The sequence below is a fragment of the Equus asinus genome, chromosome 15 (genome assembly GCF_041296235.1).
Source record: "Equus asinus isolate D_3611 breed Donkey chromosome 15, EquAss-T2T_v2, whole genome shotgun sequence".
Taxonomy (NCBI): domain Eukaryota; kingdom Metazoa; phylum Chordata; class Mammalia; order Perissodactyla; family Equidae; genus Equus; species Equus asinus.
In genome coordinates, this window is record NC_091804.1 from 29445118 (window position 1) to 29469553 (window position 24436).

Here is a 24436-nt window from a genome sequence, read left to right on the forward strand (position 1 = left end):
AATGTAAAGCTAGCAATGTGTATGATTTCATTTGTCTGTTTTCACTGACCTAAAGTTCTCATTGGCTTTTTTTAATTACTTATTTTGATTTTTAATTGTGATAAAATACACCTAACAAACTTTACCATCTTAACCGTTTTGAAGTGTGCAGTTCAGTAGTGTTAAGTCCATTCCCGTTGTGTAACCAACCTCCAGAACTCTTTATCTTATGAAACTGAAACTCTATGCCCATTAAGTAACAACAACTCCGTTCCTCCTCCCCCAGCCCCTGGTAACCACCATTCTTAAGTCCAGCTTTTCATCTCTTCCTTTCTTGTGCCCGCACAGCTGAATGTGGCTGGGAAAAACAAGTAAGACACATTGGCTGACTTTTCTTCCTATTTCTGTGGCAGAACATGCTGTTTTCTAAACCAGCCCCTCTCCCTGATTGTTAGACCTGTTCATTCTCATCTACTGAAGGACATTGCTCCAATAGGTCTCCCCTTTTTTCCTTCATTTTCTGTTTTTTCCCTTTACGGGATCATTCTCAACAGCATAAAACCAGGTATTTTTTTCCCATATGGGAAAAACTTTTTTCTTGATCCGTATCTTCATCTTGCAACTGCCTCATTTCTCTATTCTTTATAGCAAAACATCCTATCCTAAATAGATTGCCTCTGCTCATCTGTCTCCATTTTCCCTGCTCTCTTTCTCTTGATTCCACTTTGTTGAAACTCTTCTTATCAGTGTTGGTGATGACTTCCATGTTGCTGAATTCAATTGTGATTTTTTTGGCTAATCTTAAGTTGAGGTCATCTTAACTTGACCTAAGTAACATTTGGCCCAGTTAATCATTTCTTCTTCCTGAGAATACTTTCTCACTTGATGTGGCAGACACAATGATGACCCCCCGAAAATGTCCATGTTCTGATCTCCAGAGCTTGTGAGTATATTGTCTTACATGGCAAAAGGGACTTTGCAGATGTGATTAAGTTAAGGATCTTGAGATGGGGAGATGATCCTGTTTCATTTGGGTGGGCCCAGTGTAGTCACAGGGCTTAAAAGAGGAAGATGGGAGGACAAGAGTCAGAGAAGGAGATATGACTGTGGAAGCAGAAGTTGGGGAGTGGTGCATTTTGAAGATAGAGGAAAGGGCCACAACAATAAATATTAAGAGAATACATTTGTGTTGTTTTAAGCCAATAAATTTGTGGTAATTTGTTACAGCAGCATTGGAGACTAGGACCCCATTTTTCGTAGCTTTCCTCTTCTCTCTCTGGCCATGTCTTTTCAGTCTCCTTTGCTAATTTCTTCACTTCTTCTTGACCTCTTAATGTTGAGCACTTAGCTCTCCTCTCTAGCTAGGTTCAATGACGCTTCCTCTCATCCAGTTTGATGACTTTCAATAACAATTTTTATGCTAATGATTCCCTAATTTACATCTCTAATGTTGACCCCTCCCTTGAACTTGAGACCCATATATCCAGCCTCCTGCTCAGTGTTACTAGTTGGATGTCTCAAAAGACATTTCAAAGTTTATCCCAAACCAAATATTCATCTTACCTCCAAAATTCATTTCTCTCATGGTCTTCCCTATCTCCATAAACGACCTTTTATCACTTCTGTTGATCAGGACCAGGACCAAAACTAGTTTCTGACATCTTGTCACCACCTCTCCCATTACACCTGGTGCGGGTTACCACCATCTTCACTTGGATTGTTACAGTAGCCTCCTACCTGGTGTCCCCGCTTCCTTGTCCCCACCCCAGCCATCATTCTCTTCTCAACATAGTAACCAGAATGCTCTGTTAAAGTGGCAGTTGCTTCATGTCTCCCTCTACTTGAAGCACTCCAGTCATAGGGGCTCCTGGCCAGGCACTCTCCCCTCCTGGGCCTTTGTGTTTGGTGTTCCCTCTGCCTGGAATGATCTTCCCCAGAGTCACATGGCTTGTTCTCACTTCCTCCAGGCTTTGGTTTACGTGTCACCTCAGTGAAGCCTACCCTGGTCACCTTATTTAAAATTGTAATCCTCCCTCTCAGTGCCCCATTTTTTCTCTCTGTCTTATTTTTCTCTATGGTTCTTTTTTTTTTTTTGAGGAAGATTAGCCCTGAGCTAACATCTGCTGCCAATCCTCCTGTTTTTGCTGAGGAAGACTGGCCCTGAGCTAACATCCGTGCCCATCTTCCTCTACTGTATATGTGGGACACCTGCCACAGCATGGCTTGCCAAGCGGTGCCATGTCTGCACCCGGGATTTGAACCGGTGAACCCAGGGCCACCGAAGTGGAACGTGCACACTTAACTGCTGCGCCACCGGCCCAGCCCCATTCTCTATAGTTCTTATCTTTAGCTGAAAAATAAGTAAAATACAGTATATTGTTTCTCTTCCTACCTGAGAATATGAACTCCTTGGGGATAGAAAGTTTTTGTCCTTTGTGTTCCTTGCTGACTCTGAGAGCCTAGAACAGTGTTGGGCACACTATAGGAGACCACGTCTTTGTTAAGCCAGTTGGAAGATTTTAGATATAAAAGTCTGATTGGAGTTGGTTTAGTGACAATGGTAGAAGAGGAGAGGGTTACAAGGAGTATAGATTACTTTTTTAAGGAGTTCTGCTGTAAAGGGAGCAGGGAAATGGATGAATAGCTGGAGAGCATGTTTGTATGCTGATGGTCATGCTTCAGGAGAGAGAGAAATTGATGAGGCATGGGGAAGCACAGGGGACAGCCGCAGAAACTGAATCTTGAAGGAAGAAAGAGGGGGTGGAATGCCTGTGCACAAGTGGAGGACTGGCCGAAAGGCACACCGCCACTCATCTGTGTAACTTGGAGGGCAGAGCGTGTGAGGACAGCCACAGGTAAGTTCTCCAAAGCAGCATCTTGCTGCTACATTGTGACTGCATTTTTTCTATAGCTCATCAAACTGTTACAAGTTATTTTGCTGGGTTGTAATTGTGTGAATGAATTCTCTCTCTTGAACAAGTTCTTACAGGGTGAGAATTGATTTTTTAGAAACCTTGAACGGCAAGGAAAACACTAATTTTTTTTGCCACACACACTCAAACATCTCAATGAATTAACCATTTTTTAAAAGATCATATAGTCAAGCAATGACAAAGCTAAAACCCAGCTAACCACCCCAGCAGCTTGTTCCCAGACTGTAACGCCATGTAGAGGAATAGGTTTGCTGTCCTGTTTACTCTCTGACTGAGGTCATCTCTTTCTTTTGTATTCTGTTTGGCTCACTCCATCTCCTTCACCAAGAACATCTATTTGTTTCCATATCCCAGAAGAGGACAGAAGTGCCTGATCTTTGGTATCAGACCTAATTTGGAATCCCTCAGCAGTTCATCTCCCAGTGTTCACATTAGGAAGACATCTAAATGCCAGACATTTTGCCAAACAGAGAAACTGTTGGGAATTCTGAATTCTGAATTACCTGTTAGAATGCTGAGGTCTCTCGCCTCTGACAACCTGTAATCATAGGGACATCATATCTATATCACTGTGTAACTCACTTTTAGTTTGTCCCACAGAACTACTGGAGTTTCTGGTGCACTTTGTTTGAAAGCACGCATCTACTCTTGATCCTTAAAGGCCTTTTTAAAATGAGATATACATATATAAAGTTCTAATCTCACCACCACCCATGTGTAATTAATTATATCAATTAATTTAAATACGAATTGTCATTTTATCTCTTCCTCTCATTTCCTAATGTTAAGCCTTGTTCACCACTTCTTTCCAAGAATACTCGTTCTTATATGTAGATACCTCAGCACAGGTTTTTTCTAAACAATGAGTTGCAACCCATTAATTGGACATGAAATTGGTCTGGTAATGACCAACATATTTCTCTTAATGGAATAGGAGTAGAACACTTTGCACATGTTAGGATAAGGATTGTTTTATGATGCTTTTGTTGCTTTTAGTTTCGTATGTATTTATATAAGGTATATTTCGTACTGCGGGTCATGTTCAGAAGCATTTGAAAGCCTCTGTTCTTATTAGACCCTCTGTTTTGCTGAACGAAAGGAGAGAGCTCATCCCCAGGTTCCAGGCTTCCATAGTTTAAGAGGTAGAGTCCTATAGGTCTGATTTAGAGACCTGGCTTGAGTCCCCAGCTCCTCAGCCAACCACATGATATCAAACCTGTTGTATAGTTTTTTTTGTTTTAGTTTTCACACTCAAGTAATGAATGCTTGCTTTGTATTTCAGAGGAATGTGCAAAGAATACATAATGAAATAATTTGAATGGGAGCACTTTTGAAATTCTCAGAGGCAAGGAGAAATTATTTCACATCTGACCTTAAATATCTTTCTGTTTGTTTTATTTGTAGAGCTTTTGCAGGAATAAACATTTAGAAATCCTTTGCCAGGTTCCCCTCCTTGTACAATTGCCTCACTCCAGGTGATTCAGAAATGTCCTGTCTTGTTGACAGCAGTGAGTGCCTTTGGAGTTCTTGATGAGCCAGTCCATTGTTCATCCACAGATTCTGGCTTATTCTTGGACTTTGTACATTAGGACAGAAGCTGTTAACCTCCCCCAGAAATGTTTGTGATCGTGCTTGTGTGATTTGTATATTGTCTCTATTTTTTGGTCTCATTTGTACTTAGACAAAGAGGCAGCTGAACGTCTTTCAAAAACAGTAGATGAAGCATGTCTGTTGCTAGCAGAATATAACGGGCGCCTGGCGGCAGAACTGGAAGACCGGCGCCAGCTGGCTCGGATGTTGGTGGAGTACACCCAGAACCAGAAAGATGTTTTGTCAGAAAAGGAGAAAAAACTAGAAGTGAGTACATTGCAGGGCAGACCCAGACTTCCCATGTTTCCCTTCCTGTAGCCCACATTAGGAGATTTTTATTATGCCTTTACTAACACATTTTTGTCTTTTAAGAAATTTATGAGATGAGAACATCCATCAGTTATTGTAATTATTTGAATCTAGTTGAAAATTGAAGTCGTGTTTTTATATGTCCGAGAAAGAACAAATTGGAATGTACGAAACAACTCTTAAATCACAGCATTTAGGATCTTAACCTTGCTTTAGTTTGAACTCACATTAAAAAAACAATTTGTAGGTTGAGGTACAAAAAGAACAGGAGGTCAGTGAAACCAGTGTTTATTCCGTAGTATTTGGGAAATGCTTAAAAATTTCGGGATTATATGAGCTGTATTTCTGACTCGTATCCATGTGAAGTCCAGTAAATAGTCTGCCTCCAAGCTCTGTCTGCAGTCAGTTCTAAAATTTCACAGTAATGTTTGTGGAACCCAGTTCTCAAACTGTGAGAAGGAACTAATTTCTACCCTGAGTTCACATTAGTCTCAGTGACCTTGGGAAGGGGCTTCAGAACTGGTTTCTAACCCTGCATTTGTTTGGCTTTTTAATTAAGTGCGTGGTGGTTTATCCCCAGTGCTTAGTCCCTTGGGCTAGCAGAGCCAGCAGTGTGGATACCTGGGGACTTTTGCTTGCCTCAAGCTGCTAGGCTTCCTTTTCAGTAGTGTTTGCCCTTTTCTTAAAAGAGACAGAGAGCAGTTGCAGCCAGTGTTTTGGGAGGGGAGGGCAGTTTTGAGTTAGAGAACCAATCACATATTAAAAGAAACAGCAGAGGGGGCCAGCCCAGTGGCATAGTGGTTAAGTTCACTTCGGCAGCCCAGGGTTCGTGGGTTTGGATTCCAGGCACAGACCTGTGCACCGCTCTTCAAGTTAGGCTGTGGTGGCAACCCACATACAAAAAATGGAGGAAGTTTGGCTCAGATGTTAGCTCAGGGCCAATCTTCCTCACACACAGAAAAACAAAACAAAACAGCAGAGTAGATAAGGGAGGAGGGGATAGTGTGTCTTCTACCTAGACCCCACCCCACTGCCCTGCACCCAGGAACATGTTCTCTGGCACAGAGGAAGGGAAAGTTGAGCCAGCCCTGTGGCTGACATTACAGTGTTTGCCTTACAACACAGTCAACTGACTTAAGGGGGCTCTTTTTACCATATCCTTACCTGCAATGATTATAGGAGCTATGATGGGCAGTGGTAGTAGGAACTTCACATTCCTAGCCAGCTTGAAATTGGTAGATGGCAAATAACTGTAAAAATAGTATGGTTTAGCTTTAGAAATCAACACTGACCAGAAATCCTAAAGGGAATTTCACAGGCAGTACCAGACGGTCATTTATCTGAAATGCTCATCTTTCACTGAGGAAGCATTTTCAGCACTGTGCCCGGGGACTAATAAGAGAGTGTAATTAATGATTCTGGTTGTAAGTCACCATGCCATCTGTTGAACTGCCCCTTGGCGACACATTAAGGGCTTTCTCTGATCTGTCAGGCATTGATTATCATGAGCAGCTGCTGTTGGGTGGAATGTGGCAAGCTACCATAGAGGACAGAGTCTTTGAGAAGGAGATTGGGTTGGTGAGTGGATTAACTGTTTGTTTCACTTCCTCACGGTTGCACTTTCCTCCCTGTATTTCTTGGGGGATCATTCTGGTTTCTGTCGAACCAGGGGTTGGCTGGATGCCACGAGAGGTCATTAAGGAAGAGAGGTGGCTCAGAGATTTGAGTCTTTTCTGTAGCTTTTCCGTCCAAATTCTTCCAGTCATCTGGACATTGGAATTCCATTGCTTAAGAATCAGAACAGGAGGGTCCCACCACTGGAAAGTACAGATTCTGAACTAAAGGTTCTTACCCCAAACCGTGTCGCTCAGCCTCTTGAGCAAAACCATTTATTGTAAAAAGGGAGCTAAATTTGCTGCATTTAAAAAAGCAAATGACTAGATACAACATAAGATGTTGAGAGATGGCTTTAGTTATTTATCCATTTATTTATCTTTATTTATTTGCTAAAAATGTGAACAGTCTGCTCTCCAGGATCTAAGGTTTTTCTCTTATATCCCATAATAGGCTGGTCTTATTCCGTTATATCCTTATGGTGATGGTAAAACTTACTAAGTATATGCCACTTGACAGTTGCATTATTACTATGAATTCTTACAAATCCTCCAAAAGTGTCTTATTCATGAGGGCAGTACGTAAAGTATACCTTTTTTTTTTTAACGCTACCATTTCTTGTTTTAAAACTGCCACATCAGAATGGTAATGAAATCTGCTTTTATTTTTTAGTCCTTTTGTTGCCTTGAGTGTATGAATACATAGAATTCTTATAACTCTGGAAATGTCATTACTTGCTTGAGAGTCTGTTTTCTTCCCAGAGTTCTTGTTTGTTAATACAAAGGTTTTTTTCTTTTTTTTTTTTTAAGTTTTCCTTTACATAACACTTGAGAATTTTATGTTAGATTTCTCAGTGTCTTCTGAACTTTGGGATAGGGATTGGTATGATTAAGAGCCCAGGATGATTTAGACTCTGGGATATAGGAGAGGGAAGTTATAGCTCACAGAAAGAGATTGAGTTTCTGTCCTCAAGGAAGTCATACTCTGGCATAAACAGCATAGGTGAACAGAAAACCAAACTGCGGGATTGTGTATAATGCAGATGAAGGAGACAGTTGGCAGTTCGGGTTGTGGTTTAAGGTTAAGTCCAAACTTCCCAACAGGCAATAAAGCCTTTTTGTAAAAGGAAGTAGCAATTGAAGAAGAGAAATATATTTATAAATGGGGAACAGACAGATGTGTGAAGAAAGACAAAGGACAGAAGGTGTGGGAGGGAGGTCCAGAGCCCAGCAGTGGGAATTCAGCTCTCCACTCTTTACGGAGCTGCTTTTTCATTCATGACATCAACAAAGGCCACGCCAGTCAGGAGATGTATGTACCCTGCTCCCTCCAGGAGCCTACAGTCTGCTTGGGGAGAAACAGTAGCAAACAAGGAGTTAAAATAGGATGTGAGAAATGTTATAAGTAGGGGGAATTACTAACTCATGTCTAAGTTGAAATAGACCAAGAAATAATTAAAAATGTTAATATAACATTATAATTTGGTCGGATGTTTGTTGAAAACATAAGGGGATTGTCAAATGCATAGGCAGTTTCTGAACACCACAGTGCCTTCAGTGGGTCTTCCAGAGTTCGATAGACTGTGTGCTCTTTGACTGCTCTTACAGTGCCAGGACCATACTTGTTCCTCAGTAGATATTTGTTCTGCGAGTGGAATTCATCACTTGATGTAATCTTTTCCTTTTTTTTTAGGTTGCGTGAAAAGTGGTTGACGAATCTGATTTAATTATTGGTTGTAAAGAAAAGTGACTGTTTGATAGAAATTCCTGTGGGTTTGCTCCTTTGTGCTCCTTTTCTTTTTTTCCTTTAAGTAGAATCATGATTTATTTTGAAATGATTTTTTTTCCTTTTACTTCTGGGTGTTATGGTTGACATTGGCCTACCACCTTTCCCTCAAACTCCAGGGAGGGTTAGAGGGAGAGCTGCTTAAAATCTGTTTGTAATGCTTTTATCATGAACTTGAGAAAACCCAGAAATGCGAAAGAAGGCATGAAGAAGAAACAGATAGCAGCCTAGCGGTTAAGGAACGTGGAGAACATAGAAGGTTAATACAGAAAGGTGAAGGGGAAAGTACCAGAACAACCTCTGAACTTCAGTTCTTAGGGCAAAGGGAAGGTTTGTTTCTGGTTGACAGAGGTGCCTGTTACCCTGGCGACTGCTGGAAGCTTAAGAGCTGTAATCAGCATGGGTTAGAGAGTTCCTGTCTCATCAGTTTGGATAAAGCATGATGTGGGTGGGTGCTGTCTGAGTGATTGAGTGATCAGGGCAGGTGAAAGAGAGAGAGGGGGGAATCTATTTGTACAAGCATTGAAGGAAAAAATTAAAAAGGGGCAAGTACTCACAATTTTACCACCTTAACATATTAGTTATTTTCATTCATATTATGTTTTTTGGCTGTCAGCAATCTAAAACTGAAAGGAGACAGTCCTGTGTGGTACACATGCCACATGGTACACACACAGATTATATGCTAACCAGGGAAGAGCTCTGGGGAAATGTGTTCCTGTCTGCAGGTATCTTTTTAATTGAGGTGGAATTTATAGAACTAAAAGTAGCCGTTTTAAAGTTCTACACATTTCAGTGGTGTTTAGTACATTCACAGTATTGTGCACCCACCACATACATCAGACTCTGAAACATTTCATTTAAAGAAAACTACATACCCATTAACCAGTCACTCCTGATGCCCCCCTCCTCCCTGCCCCTGGCAAGCACCAGTCTGCTTTTTGTCTCTGTGGATTTGCCTATGCTGGATATTTCATGTAATTGTGTCTGGCTTCTTTCACTTAAGTGTAATGTTTTTGAGGTTCATCCACGTTGTAGCATGTATCAGTACTTCAGTCCTTTTTTTTTTTTTTGAGGAAGATTAGCCCTGACCTAACTAATGCCAGTCCTCCTCTTTTGCTGAGGAAGCCTGGCCCTGAGCTAACATCTGTGCCCATCTTCCTCTACTTTATATGTGGGATGCCTACCATGGCATGGCATGCCAAGCAGTGCCATGTCCACACCGAACTGGCAAACCCTGGGCCGCCGAGAAGCGGAATGTGTGAACTTAACTGCTGCACCACTGGGCCAGCCCCTTCGTTCCTTTTTATGGCTGAATTGTCCATGGCATGGATATGCAACAATTTGTCTATTCATTCATCTGTTGATGGACACCTGGGTGGTTTCTACCTTTTGGCCATTATGAATAATGCTGCTGTAAACACCCGTGTACAAGTTTTTGTGTGGACATATGTTTTTATTTCTCTTGGTTATGTGTACGCCTGGGAATGGAATTCCTGGGTCGTGTGGTACTTCTATGTTTAACTTTTTGAGGAATCACCAAACTCTTTCCCACAGTGGGTACACCATTTTACATTCCTACCAGCAATGTATGAGGCTTCCAGTTTCTCCACATCCTCGCCAACACTCATTACTGCTTGACTGTTTTAAATTCTAGCCATCCTAGTGGATGTGAAGTGGTATCTCATTGTGATTTTGATTTGCATTTCCCTCATGATTAATCATTGAGCATCTTTGCATGTGCTCATTGGCCATTTGTGTTATCTTTTATGAGAAATGTCTACTCAAATTCTTTGCCCATTTTTGAATTGGGTTTTTTGTTGTTGTTGAATTATGAGTTCTTTATCTATTCTAGATACTAGACTTTTATCAGATAACATGATTTGCAAGTATTTTCTCCAATTCTGTGTCTTTTTACTTTCTTAATAATGCTCTTTGAAGCATATAAATTTTTAGTTTTGATGAGTTCCAAGGTCTGTTTTTTCTTTTGTTGCTTGTGTTTAGATGTCACATTTAAGAATCCATTCCCAAATTTCAGGTTGTAAAGATTTGCTCCTGTATTCTTCTAGGGTTATAGTTTTAGCTTTTATATTTAGATCATTAGTACATTTTGAGTTAATTTTTATATATGGTATGAGATGGGGGACCAACTTTATTCTTTGCCTGTAGATATCCAGTTGTCCCAGCACCATTTGTTGAAGAGACTGTTCTTGTCTCCCACTGAATGCTTGGTACTTTTTTCAAAAATCAATTGGCCAGAGATGTATGGATTTGTTTCTGGACTCTCCGTTCTATTCCATTGATCTATATGTCTATCCTATGCTGGTGTCGTGCTATTTTGATCACTGTAGCTTCATATTAAGTTTTAAGATTGGAAAATGTGAGTCCTCAAACTTCGTTCTTTTTCAACATTGTTTTGGCTATCTGAGGCCTCTTGCAATTCCATGTGAATTTGAGGATCAGCTCTTCTATTTCTACGAAAAAGGTCACTGGAATTATAATAGGAATTGCATTAAATCTGTAGATTGCTTTGGGGACTATTGCTATCTTAACCATCTTAAGTCTTCCAATCCATGAACATGGGATTTCTTTCCATTTATTTAGATCTTCTTTTTTTTTTTTTGATTTTTTAATTTATGTATTTATTTATTTTTATTTTTAATTTTTTTAATTTTAATATTTTTTTGAGGAAGATTAGCCCTGAGTTAACTACTGCCAATCCTCCCCTTTTTGCCAAGGAAGACTGGCCCTGAGCTAACATCTTTGCCCATCTTCCTCTGCTTTATATGTGGGGTGCCTACCACAGCATGGCTTTTGCCAAGCAGTGCCATGTCCGCACCCGGAATCCAAACCGGTGAACCCCAGGCCGCCAAGAAGCGGAACGTGCGAACTTAACTGCTGCGCCACCGGGCTGGCCCCTATTTAGATCGTCTTTAATTCCTGTGGCAGAATATAAAAGAGCGTGCTAAAGTACCACTTACTGATGCACTTGACATTACAAAGGCCCTGTTTAGGTGCCATAGGTATCAGGGAATCACAGTAGAGGGCAGTAGTACATGCTGCCTTTCGATAGGCAATGTATACCCCCACCTCTAGAAGGTATAAGCGAGTAGTGCCTATGAGTGTGCACTCAACAAAGTCCCCGGGGCACTGTCATGACAGCCGCCTTCTCTCTTCAAAGTGAAGTGGCACGGAGACACCTAGATGTCTAGATAAAATCATTAACAGGATTATTGAGCTGGACAGAACCTTAGAGATTGTGTAGTCTGACTTCCAAATTGGTGAAGAAACTCAGACCCAGAGAATGGAGTTAGCTGCAGACCAGGAATAGAATCCAAGGCAGACATTTGGTAACTTTCCATCAGGTATGTGTTTTGTTTGTTGTTGTTTTATTTCTTTTAAATTTGATTCCATAAGATCAACTGCAGGAAGACATCCTACACAGAACAGTAGCCAAAGTTGAATCATTTCGGCAATCCCAAGAATCTTGTTTTAGAGAAAAGACATCTTGTGTGTGGGGATTAAAATAGTTGGCTGAAGCTTTCCAGAATGGCCTCCAAGAAAACCTTCTAAATTTTGAGAGAGCCCACTCTGCCACCAAGGTTCTAAGTACCCTCCTCGCTGTAACTATGCATGCTCTTGCTCGGGAGGGTGGGGTGGGGTGTGTGCATGGAGAAATTGGCTCGTTGAACTTAGGGCCGCTGCTGTTTCTCCCCAGTTTGGCACCCCCTCCCTGGCTGTAATGAATACTCAGGAGTAGTGCCTTCTACTAAAGACAACACAGCTGGGAAGGGGGAGATGGCCCAGAATCCAACATTGCCTTGTGACTCTGTAATTTGGTTATAACACCTTGAGAAATTCTTTGGCTATAGTTGAGGGGTACTAAACCAAACTGATGGCTGTCTCTTGTTTTTGGCAGTGTTCTCCACCTCCCTGCAGGCTGCAGATGGTTAGAAGCATTCATTTCAGTAGGTGGAGATAGCTTTTTTGTCAACTTTGGAGTAAGTTCTCCCCTTTCCCCATAATGATCAAAGCCATGATAGTAAGGGCAGATGGGAGCAGGTGATCTAATCCTCATTTTAGATGAGAAAACAAAGCTCAGGGTTTATATGAGCAGTTCAGGGTCACAGATGATGCCACTGAGTACCAGAAGCATGACCTTCTGACGCTGGTGATGCTCTGCTGTGCTCCCCTGGGAACTGAGAGGCCCTGCCTAGGGTTGCCTCTCACGGCCTTGCCTAACCTGGCCCCACCTGCCCACCATTCCTCTACACTCACTGCCCTTCCTTAGCATGTAATTCTTTTCTCCCCTGGCTGGCAGTGCTGTCAGCACCATGGGCTATTAGAACAGTTGTTGAGAAGGTCAGTCTGCTTACACTGGTCAAGTGGTCCTGGGGGGCCTGTACTCATCCTTCCCCACATAGCAGGCCGTGCTTGTTCACTGCTTTTTCATTCCTGCTTTGATATGGGAGCCTTTGTTCCCCCAGGTTTCCCTCCAGTAGGTGGGGACTTTGCTTGACTTGTGTGGTTCTGTGAGTAATTTGGAGTTCAGAGACCGTATGTTGGGTTGAACTTCATTGAATTTTATAGACAGACAGACAGGTAGAAGACATGTGTATCTCCAAGTTAAGGATTAATCTTTGCTTTATGAAGGACTAAATATTGAATAGTTTAGTTAGACAAATAGGGCTTTCTTCTGGGCTTTAGTTAGCTGTTTACATTTGAAACAGCTGCAGGAAAAGAGCAGCTACTTCTTATTTTAACATTGTCTTAAGAGTATAACTTTGAGAGCAGGATTCAGATTACAGAAACTTAAGCTCTAGCGTCTAAGTGTCTGTTTGCCCCAATGCGTACATGTTATTTTGAGCAAAGATCTATTTTGATCTGTATGAACGTTCCTACTACTGTTAAGGTGGGCCTTCTCCTCTCACTTCAAGTTGTGATTTTTGAAGAAAGTAAAATTGGATTGTGGTATACTTTGCAATCTTGGAAGTTACATCTCTGACTTTGTTTCTCTCTATATAGAAATTGTGGGACTTGAAATAAGATCATAAAGAGTCTTTTTCTGTGGTTAGGGCAAAAATGTTCATGGTTATACTCAGGAGTCAAAATGAAACCCTTGCAGGGGGCCGGCCCCATGGCTGAGTGGTTAAAGGTCCATGTGTTCTGCTTCAGGGGCCCGGTTTCGCAGGTTCAGATCACTGGTGAGGACCTGCTCCATTCATCAGCCATGCTGTGGAGGCATCCCACATACAAAGCAGAGGAAAATTGGCACAGGTATTAGCTCAGGGCTAATCTTCCTCAAGCCAAGGAAAAAAAAAAAATGAGGAGGATTGGCAATGGATATTAGCTCAGGGTGTGAATCTTCCTTACCAAAAAAAAACCTTTGCAAACCAAGTCCATGAGCTCCCAAAGGTGTGTCGTGCTTTAGGTGAAGAAGTGATGGTGCCTTTAGATGAAGGTGTGTCGTGCTTTAGATGAAGAAGTTCTCATTATGATTTTGCAAGCCTCCTTATTCTCTTCTTTATTCATATCCTTTAAGCATCTTTAGGAAAAAGTATGGACAGCTCTCTTGCTTTAATCCAGTCATTAAGTACTTTGAGAATTTTAAGCAGAATAACTTTGCAAATTTTAACTCAACAAAAATTTACTGGTAGCCTTCTGAGCATTCTTGGGGTCTGGATAGTGATTATGAGTGGACACATCCCACTTCTTCCTGATGTCTCGTATGATTATTTGGTGCTTTTTTGAATCTTTTTATTTTCCCACAGTGTTTATTCTATGGGGCATAGACTTACTAGGAGTTATTCCTATAAAGGTATCATATACCTCACTTGTGATTCACTGATGAGGATCTGCAATGCCCATTCCAGGCTCTTTCTGATTTTCTCTGTTGAGGCAGTGGTTCTTGCAGCCTTGTGTTTTTTCGTTTATAAAATAACAGTTTTTCCCTCACCTGGGGTAAACAGGTTTCAACACTTGTCTAACCTGAAGTTGTTAGTGTCTGTCTTTGCGTATCACCAGGGCCTTTAGGGCCAGTTTATTTTCCTTTCTCCGCAAGTCTCTAATAGACTGCTTGAAGGTGTCCTTCTCAGTAGGTAGCATGCTTTGCCTCTCAAATATTTTTTTTTTAAAAAGTCATAAACACGTGAACACACCTCCCACACCACTACCACTGTCCCTGTCTAACTACCACCATATCCTGTTTTCCTTTCCTGCCTCTGCTTCTTAACCTGTTGTAGCTTGGCATGCATATCTACATTCCACGGAGGAGTGCCCCACCAGTGGTCATATCTCAAAAGCCAGAAGATCCTCTCAGTTTCTGTCTCTCATCTCCCTTTTTCTTTTTGGCCCTCTCTGTAGCATTTAATACTATTTGTTACCTTTTGTGTGTTTTCCTTCTCTTGTTTCTGTATACCACCCTTTGATGGTTTTAGTCTATTTTTTTGTCCTTTAAGCTTTTCTTCATTCCTGTGCTGTAAAGGTTGGTATTCCTTTAGGCTTCTTCTCATTCTGGACCTTTTCCTTGAGTGACATCCTTAAAGTGGCTTCAGCTGCCCCTGCATGCTGATGGTTAAGTCTTTAGCCCAGACCCTTCGTTGAACTTCAGACCCATGTATCTTATTTCCACAGACACTTCAGGCTTCATATGGACAAAACAGACCGTCTTCTTCCTTCTCACCTTTCCTTTCCTTCTCTTTCCCTGCCTTGGAGAATGACATTACCCTTCATCAAAACCAAACACTAGACCTCATTTGGTGTTTCTCTCCTTTTCTTTTTTCTTGTAGGGAAAGATTTGCCCTGAGCTAACATCTATTGCCAATCTTCCTCTCCCTCCCCTGCCCCCTGCCCCCTGACCCCAAAGCCCCAGGACATACTTGTATATTCTAGTTGTAAGTGTTTCTAGTTTTTGTGAGCCGCCACCACAGCATGGTTACTGACAAACGGGTGGTGTGGTTCTGCAACTGGGAACTGAACCCGGGCCGCTGAAGCAGTGAGAGCACTGAACTGTAACCACTAGGCCATCAGCGCTGGCTCTCTCCCATTTTTTCCACCTCCCACATTGGTCAGGTCAGCCTCCCCTTGTCCCAGTCTCTCCCTCAGCTCCTCTGCTGTGCCTCTGCCAGATGACCTTCCCTCACCTGTCTTCCACATTGGAGTAGTCGCCAAGTCATTGTGATTTTTATCTCCTCAATTTTTCTTGAATCCGTCCTCCTTCTCTTCGTCTCTGTCTCTACTTCTACCGCCTTAGTTCAAACTCTCTTCATCTCTCACCTGGTCCCCTGCAATAGCCTCATTGCTGATCCATCTGCATTTGTTCTTCTGTCCTGTAATCCATTCTTCACGTGGCAGCCCTTTGATGTTTCAAAATGCAGCTCTGAGCATGTCATTCCCCTGCTTAAACATTTAAATGGCTTCTCATTGCTCCTACTATATAGGCCCAAATCCTTGCATGTACGATCCCCCCGCCCCCCAACCCCCGGCCATAACTTGGCCCCTGCTGATCTCATCAGCCATATCTTTTACAGGTCCCGTTGCCTTTTGTCTGTGCTGGCCTTCTGTTATCTCTGGCTTTACATGTGCTGTTCCCTCTGCCTAGAACCCTTTCCTCCCTTTACTTCCCACCAGTTATACTTAGCTAGGTGGTTCCCATTCGTTTATATCCCAAGTCAAACAGTATTTCCCTGAGACCTGCTACCCAGAAAGCCAGGTCTCTCCACTCCTCCTCCCATGTATACTGTCATAACTTCCTATCTTTTTCCTTCAGAGCATCACATAGTTTGTCATTCTGTTCATGTATTATTTGGTTATTTGGTTATTTCCCTGACCAGACCATAAAATCATGTCTATGTTGTCCCTCTTTCATTCCTGACCCCATCCTGATGGTTGGCACAGCATCCTGATTTCAGGTGGCAGGTACCGCTGCAGCTCGCTCCATCTCCAGGCTAGGTCAGGGCATATCTTTGATGGGGACTCCTTCGAGGTGGAAGATGTTCCCATGAGATCAAGGCTTTACTCTTTAGACAAATTCCTTCCTCTCTCTTGGCCTTCAGGTTGATGGAGTTAGACTATGGTGTCACCTAGGTACAAAATTCTGTGACTTTTCCCCCCCAGTCAAGGGCCCTTTCATTTTCTCAAGCCAGCTTCTGATAAATGTGCTAAATTTTCAGGACATGCTCATTGGTTTGTGGAAGGAAGGATTTTGTATCCCATTAGTAATTCTCTTTTTCTTCAATTCTACATGTCTTTTCTTAACATATAAATCAGGAAGATTAACTATTGCTCATAAACTAATAGAAGGTGAGAAGTGTGATTGTCCTTTTCCCCCCTTAGATCTGCTAATTCGCTTTGAACAGTTGAGCGAGTGCCTGGTCTCATTCAAATCTTGTAACTGCCCCATGGCATAGGCATTATTTCCCTTCTTCTCTTATATGTGAGGACACTGAGCCCAGCGAGGTGAAGTCGTGTGTCACACTGCAGGATTTGAACTTGGATTTTCTGACTCTTTTTTTTTCTCTTCTACCACGGTGACTTCCCTCTGCTGGGATGGAGGGTGATATACTGTCAGTCTTTTGGAGGATCTAGGAAATGTTATTTCCTTCCTTTTTTGTTTGCTAATGGAAAGGATTTGAAGTCTTTTTATTGATGGTAGAGGGCTGTATCCAAATGCAGTTCAGTATCCTACAGGCTGCCAGGCCCCAGGCAGACCCTCTAGCACTTAAAATTATAATAAACACTGCTTAAAATTATTTTGTGTGAAAACTCTTCTTTTCCTTTCTGCCCTTTGCTTCTCAGCTGCCCTCCTGAAATGCTTGACTCCACCAGGATTTGGCTCAAAAAGAGAAACAATGGAAAGGTCTGCAGCTTTGATGTTTGTCTGCACAGCAACAATAACCTGGTTTTCTCTTAAAATGGTTGTTAAGGAAGCCAGTTTGTGGGGGCTTTGTTATTTGTATAAAGCTTACATTTTTGACGGTTAACTTAAAAAAAAAGAACTAATTAGAAATAGTAAATAGTTCTTGTACTTTAGTATTTTGATTTTACCTGGTTTTATATGATGAGGGACCCATTGCATAAATGTAAGCATTTTTGAAGGACCCAGGTCTAGTTTTAAATAAGTATCTTTTTAAAGCATTTTATGGAGATCTGTTAAATTGTAAATTTTTAGCTTTATAATTACATTAGGGTTTGAAAATTTGCCCAGTCCTAAAATTGGTTTTATTTTTGTTAGTTTCATTTTTATTAGTTTAGTTACGTGTAGACACTAACTTTTTGTGTGTGTATGAGCAAGGTTGGCCCTGAGCTACCATCTGTTGCCAATCTTCCTCTTTTTGCTTGGGGGAGATTGTCGTTGAGCTAAAATTCATGCCAGTTTTCCACTTGCTTTTGTCAGTGGGATGCCGCCACAGCATGGCTTGATGAGCAGTGCCAGGTCAGTGCCCGGGATCTGAAGCCGTGAACCCCGGGCTCCTGAAGTGAGTGCATGGACTTAAGCACTATGCCACTGGGCTGATCCTTAGACACTAACTTCTTATTCTTCTTCCCTTCTGCAGATCTCTGTCAGAAGGGGGTTTTTGTTGTGGCAATAGAAGCTCACTTAAACCTTTTGTGTAGAGGGTGCTCTGGGGAGAAAGAAGGACCCTGAAAATACTCTGTGGTACGATTTGAAGCTTAAGAAGCCCGTTACCATTTGACTCCTCCAGTGGATGGTTGGATTGCCCTGAGAACATTCCTCAAATTAGAGCCATTTTTGTTGTTTTCCCTTCTGGGAATTACTTTGTGTGTACCTTTATTACTGGTTTTGGCAATGGAGCTGAGAGGCGCTGAGCACTGGGATTGGAGCCACAACTTCCTGTTTTCTTTGTATCTTCCCCAGCATCTTACTCAGCACTCCAGCCCTGCTGCGACACCCCAGAATGTCTCATTTTGAAATGTTGCAGCTTCTACTAAGTCATATAGAAGCCTGGAGCTGGCTGGGAGAGAGGTACAGGTCACTGATGGATTTTTGTTCCCAGAAACATTAAAAGCAACATTCTTATTTTCAGTCCAAATATTTATATATTTTGTTTTCCTTAAAAAGTAAATGAGAGAGAGAGAGAAATTGTTAATTAATTCCTAGTGGTTTAAGTAGAGGCTGTGATTTCTCAGTGTCGATCCTGTGGGCCTTGCTGGTGAGAGGTAAGCCTGCTGGCGCGATGAGGGGGTGGAGTGTTAATGTTAGGGTGAGGGTCAGCTTCCCTTTTCTGCCCAGCTCTCAACCTCCATGTGATGAAGCAGCTCTTTGACTTAAATTCAGCGTGGCAGCTCACCTTTAAAACAGAGCCCTTCGTAAACTGCGCCGTGCGTGATAACCCTTTATGACTCTTAATTGGGAGTAGCCAAGCAGTGGGTGATTTTTATATACCATATGTCCTACAGCACAACAGGACAGGATAAAGGAAAACATGAGTCTTGATACTGGAAATCTTGTCTCATCAAGTTAAGCCCTTGCCTGTGGTGTTATTTCTAACATAATTTTTCTTGTGTAAATACTTCCTGGCAAGAAAAAATAGGTTTAACAATGTTTACATTTTGATCAGCATTTCTTACATGCATTGCTAGAGGAAGCGCTTATAATTTTGTTTGTTTTGAAAATGAAATTCCTGTAGAAAGGTCATTGCAGTGTCAGCCCCTGCCATTTCTAACCCTCTTATCCCAGAGCTTATCTGCAGCTTGTCAGGTCTGGCTTACAGCTCTAACCAAAAAAGGCAAAGAATGTGCAAGCCTTGCTCCCTTCAGCCAGTTGTCTTGGTGCTCCGTGATGGTCCGTGTTCACGCTGTCAGCTGTATCCACAGGCAGCAGGGGGATGTTGGACACATTTTCTCCTGCGAGTTTGGAGAATCCATGAGGTGGGGTTGCAAAGCTTACGAGGAGCGTAAATCCTAGGCATTATCTAGGAACTGCACATTCGGCCTTACCGTCTACATTTTAAACACTTCCTGGCAGTCACATAAACGCAGGCGGCTTTATCCCAGGTGCCCGCTTCTCCTCCATCTCCTCTCCTCAGGGATCCTGAAACAGGGTAGCAGCGGCAAGTCTGATTACATGTTTCATGGCTCTCCATGGCCCCTCTGGGGTGAGGTGGGATTTGCTGCAGTTGGTGCATATAGCCAAATGGAGGATTCAACTCCACCCCTCACCTCTGCCACCGCCCCGGTGTAAATTTTGCGGAGCAGGAGAGGAAAACTTGGGTGTTTGCCTCATCTTCTCTTGCTTAAGATTGGTAGTGGAGGAAAGGCAAGTGTCTGAAGACAAGACATGCAAAGAGAGCCATGTGAGCTGTGGTTGGGATGAATCAGCCGGTGAGGGGGAAGGTTGATGAGCAGGAGCACCTCAGCAGTGTCATCCTGCCCGTGTGAATTGTGCAGGGCCTGATCTCTCGAATCCCTGTACCAGACAGCATGGCGTGTCAGATTAAAGGCTCAGGCCTCTATTGCAAGGGTAAAGTATTTTCAACAAGGAGCATGTGACCACCTTGCCATACCATTTCTCTACCTGAGTGGTACTTGGTATATTAAAGAGCACACTTAAATAAAAGAATTTGAATGGGTCTCATCACTTTTAAGGTGGTCTTAGTAGTATCATGAAAAGAAGCCTGGATTTCTTCTGAGAGCAAGAGTTGCTGAGAACACGATTTGAAACCTTGTAGCAACAGAGCTTGTGGAAAACACTTTTGCCAGAAGGTAGGCTGGTAGGTTGAGAAAAAAGATTCTTGGATTTGCCTGAGGCCTGTCTCCTTCACTTGTCCAGAACCAAAGAGAATAACTGGAAAGACGGCTGCTGAGGGAGGCATGGCCTGACTAGGGAGCATAAGAAGGGGAGAACTGGGACGCAGCTGAAGCCTGGAGTTGTGTTTGGGGGATGGTGTTGTTTGGATTCACTCTTAATTATTTTGGTCGATGGCAACATTTATAGATGACTTCATTTGGAAAAGCTGAATCTATTTTTTCAAAAAAAGGAAAGGTGGGAGATCAGATTCAGTTACTGGATCTATTTAGCGGACTGTAAAGTTATTGTAACTTCACTTTGACCTAATCAGAGCTTGCCCTGAATTCTGACCTGCTATTCTCTCCTCAAGGTATTAAGCTGGGTCATTCAACTCTCCCCATTAAGCAGGCACATGTGTTAACAGTTTTAAAAACAATCTTTACCTATATTTGAGTATTCAGGGTACATACCTAGTCACCCTTGCTGATGTATTTAAACCTCTTGGCTCATAGGTCGTTTTTTTAAAAGCTATTTTTTAGAGCAGTTTTAGGTACACAGCAAAATTGAGAGGAACATACAGAGATTTCCATTGTACCCTCTGCCCCCACACATGCATGGTCTTTCCCCATTATCAACATCCACCACCAGAGTGGTACATTTGTTACCATTGATGAGCTTACACTGACACATCATAATCACTCAAAGTCCATAGTTTATATTAGGGTTCACTCTTGGTGTTGTATATTCTGTGGGTTTGAACATATATAATGACAAGTATCCATCATTATGGTATTTTCACTACCCTGAAAATCCTCTGTGCTCCACCTGTTCATCCCCCCTGCCAACCCCTGTTTCTGTAGTTTTACCTTTTCCAAAATGTAGTATAGTTGGACTCATACAGTTGGCTTCTGTCACTTAGTAATGTGCATTTAAGGCTCCTCCATGTCTTTTCATGGCTTGATAGCTCATTTTTTTTTAGAGCTGAATAATACTCTGTTATTTGAATGTACCACAGTTTATCCATTCATCTACTGAAGGACGTCTTGGTTACTTCCAAGTTTTGGCAATTATGCATAAAGCTGCTATAAACATGTATATGCAGGTTTTTGTGTGAACTTAAGTTTTCTACTCATTTGAGTAAATATCAATAAGCATGATTGCTGGATGGTATATAGTAAGAGTATATTTAGTTTTATAAGAAACTGCCAGACTATCTTTCAAAGTGGCTGTACTATTTTGCACTCCCACCAGCAGTGGATGAGAGTTCCTGTTGCACCACATCCTCCTCAGCATTTGGTGTGGTCAGTATTTTGGATTTTGGCCATTCAAATTGGTGTGTGGTGGTATCTAACTGTTTTAATTCGCATTTCCCTGATAACACTTGCTGTCTTTTGCAAACATTTTCTCTCAATCTGTGGCTTGTCTTTTCATTCTCTTGACAGTGACTTTCATAGAGCAGAAATTTTTAATTTGAGTGACATCCAGCTTATCAGTTCTTTCATGGATCATGCCTTTGGTGTTGTATCTAAAACGTCATGAAGAGGGGCCAGCCTCGTGGCCAAGTGGTTAAGTTTGCGCACTCCGCTTTGGCAGTCCAGGGTTTCGCCAGTTCAGATCCTGGGCGCGGACATGGCGCCGCTCATCAAGCCATGCTGAGGCGGCATCCCACATGCCACAACTAGATGGACCCACAACTAGAAGGTTGCACAACTAAAAATATACAACTATGTATGGGGGGCTTTGGGGAGAAAAGGGGGAAAAAAATCTTAAATAAATAAATAAATAAAAAGTCACCACCAAACCATACATCCTCTAGATTTTCTCCTATATTATCTTCTAGGAATTTTATAGTTTTCCATTTTACTTTAGGTCTGTGATTCATTTTGAGTTAATTTTTGTAGAGTGTAAGGTCTTTATCTAGATTTTTTTTTTTTTGCATGTGGATGTCCCGTTGTTCCTGTACCATTTGTTGAAAATACTATCTTTTCTCCATTGTAATTTTGAGTTAATTTTTGTAGAGGGTGTAAGGTCTTTATGTAGTTTGGTATTTTTTTTAGGAAGACTAGCCCTGAGCTAACATCCGCTGCCAATCCTCCTCTTTTTGCTGTGGAAGATTGGTCCTGAGCTAACATCTGTGCCCATCTTCCTCTATTTTTTTCTATGTGGGATGCCTGCTACAGCATGGCTTGATAAGTGGTATGGTCCACGCCTGGTATCTGAACCAACCCTGGGCTGCAGAAGCGGAGCTGCAAACTTAACCGCCATGCCACCAGGCCAGACCCCCTAGATTTGTTTTTTTGCATGTGAATGTCCTGTTGTTCCCATACTATTTGTTGAAAATACTGTCTTTTCTCCATTGTATTGCCTTTGCTCTTTTGTCAAAGATCAATTGACTGTGTTTATGTGGGTCTATTTCCGGGCTCTGTCATTGCATTGATCTCTTTTTCTCTTCTTTTGCCAATACCACACCATCTTGATTACTGTAGCTTTGTAGTAAGCCTTGGAGTCAAGTAGTGTCTGACTTTGTTCTCCTTCAGTATTATGTTGACTATTCTGAGTCTTTTGCCTCTTCATGTGAACTTTAGAATCACTTTGTCTATATCCACAAAATAACTTGCTGCAATTTTGACTGAGATTGCGTTGGATCTGTAGGTCAAGTTGGGAAGAACTGACATCTTAACAATATTGAGTCTTCCTATACATGAACATGGAACATCCAAATGTTTATTTAGCTCTTTGTTTGTTCATCAGAGCTTTGTGGTTTTCCTCATATAGAACTTGTATATGTTTTCTTAGATTTATGTCTAAGTATTTCATTGTTTTGGTGCTAACGTAAATGGTTATTTGTTTTAATTTCCACTTCCACTTGTTCATTGCTGGTATATAAGAAAGCAGTTGACTTCTGTATATTGCCCTGTGTCTTGCAGCCTGTATGTTTTAATCTTTTTCAGGGACAGTCTCACTCTTGTCCTTTCTCTGGTGATGCCCTCGTCCTATGCTCATGCACCTGCTCTGAAAATAGAAATCCTCTGGAAAGGGGCACGCAGTGGTGTGAGGAGGTGTGGGCAGGATCCATCAGCTTTCAGAGTGGCCTTGAAGAGAGCACTTTGATGTGGAACATATTTCCTTTGATTAAAGTGAAGTTTCTTTGGTGATGTTTAGAATGCTAAGCTACTACTAACCCTGTCCCCACACAAGAACAAAATGAGATCTTTTTTTTTTTTTCTCCAAGATTTCCTGGGAGAGAGTTCTTAGAACTCAAGGTGGTGTCTAATCAGATCATCCACCTTCCTTTTTAATCTCGCATGGGCTTGCTGAGTTAGTCTGAGGGTCACCCAAGGGTGAGGAGCCTTAGATTCTGACCCCAGCTTGCCTCACGAGAGCCTCGGTGACTTTCAGTCTGTTCTGAGTGATTCCTTCGTTGAAGTACTCTGTGCTGCCGAGAGCGGTTGGCTCCAATCGAGGTGGCTTTCATCTCTCGGATTTGGGCAGGGAGCAAGGGGTAACTATTCAGTAACTATTTTATCCTTTTTGTACTTGGAATTCAGGAGGAGTTATTAAATGAGTCCATGTCCAGTAATAGAGAATTGGTCTCCTCTATTAATTTCTGATGAAGTCTATAAAACCAAAGAAGAAAAACATTCGTAGAGGGAAAGGCAGGGAACTTTGACATTTTAGATCCTCACATTTGAGATTAGTTTTCAGTTTCAAGAATGAAAGGTAATGATTACTTAATGTGGGGTACTTATACGTAACGTTATGTGTTGTTTACCTCTTGTTAATTCATTGGGCAGCTGTGTTGGACCCCTGTTTACAGCGCACTGCTAGGCATGGCGGGTGCTGGGTGAGGCAGATGGGCCTGGCCTCCTGAAGCTTGCTAGTTTGATTAGGAGAGTCATTATTGATCATTTACACAAGTCGTGTTTTAGGGGTGAAGTCTACATAGGCAGGAAATGAGATGCGAGGAGAGCTTGCTTCCTTCCTGGCTCTTCATCTGATGGCCTGTCCGAGCAGCCCTCATTTCGGGTGAAAGGCTGGCTGCCTGCAGTAATGCTGGGGTAGAGGCTCCCTGCCTGGATCCCCAAGTCCCTTCTCCCTCTCCTTGCTGGGACTTTGTCTTCATAACTTGAACTAAGTGTTTTCATTTAACTTATTTCCTGTCTTATCACTCCTCCCAAGAGTGCTTAAGCTTGTGCCCTCAAACCCTCTGCCTCTCCAGGTGTGTGTAACGTGTCTGGCATGAAGGAATCTCTAGCACTGGAAGAAAAATCTTATGGGTGGTCCATTTCCTTCATTTTCAGATAAGGAAGGTGAGGATGAAGAAAGAGAGGAAACATGTCCACGTTCACACAGCAAGTTAGCGTCAGAGCCGGAACTAGACCCAGGTCTTTGAGTCTCAGCCCCGTGTGTTCTGTTAGGGGGCTTTAGTCAGCAAGGGCCCAGCCTCAGGAACCTTGTCCTGCAGAAATACCGAGCA

At 42.1% G+C, this 24436-nt stretch overlaps 1 protein-coding gene across 7 annotated transcripts in view; it reads left to right on the forward strand.

The window, feature by feature from the left end:
* RPRD1B (regulation of nuclear pre-mRNA domain containing 1B) overlaps window positions 1–24436 on the forward strand; it is a 74150-nt gene that overhangs the window by 24174 nt on the left and 25540 nt on the right. For 4 of the 7 annotated variants that reach the window (XM_014847176.3, XM_014847177.3, XM_044748796.2 and 1 more), the window contains one exon: window positions 4594–4769. In XM_014847176.3, coding sequence (XP_014702662.1) covers window positions 4594–4769 — 176 coding nt within the window. Of the gene's footprint in view, window positions 1–4593; window positions 4770–6303; window positions 6390–12129; window positions 12208–24260; window positions 24345–24436 lie in introns of those variants that run through there. The other 3 variants (XM_014847178.3, XM_044748795.2, XM_044748794.2) reach the window with 3 other exon arrangements.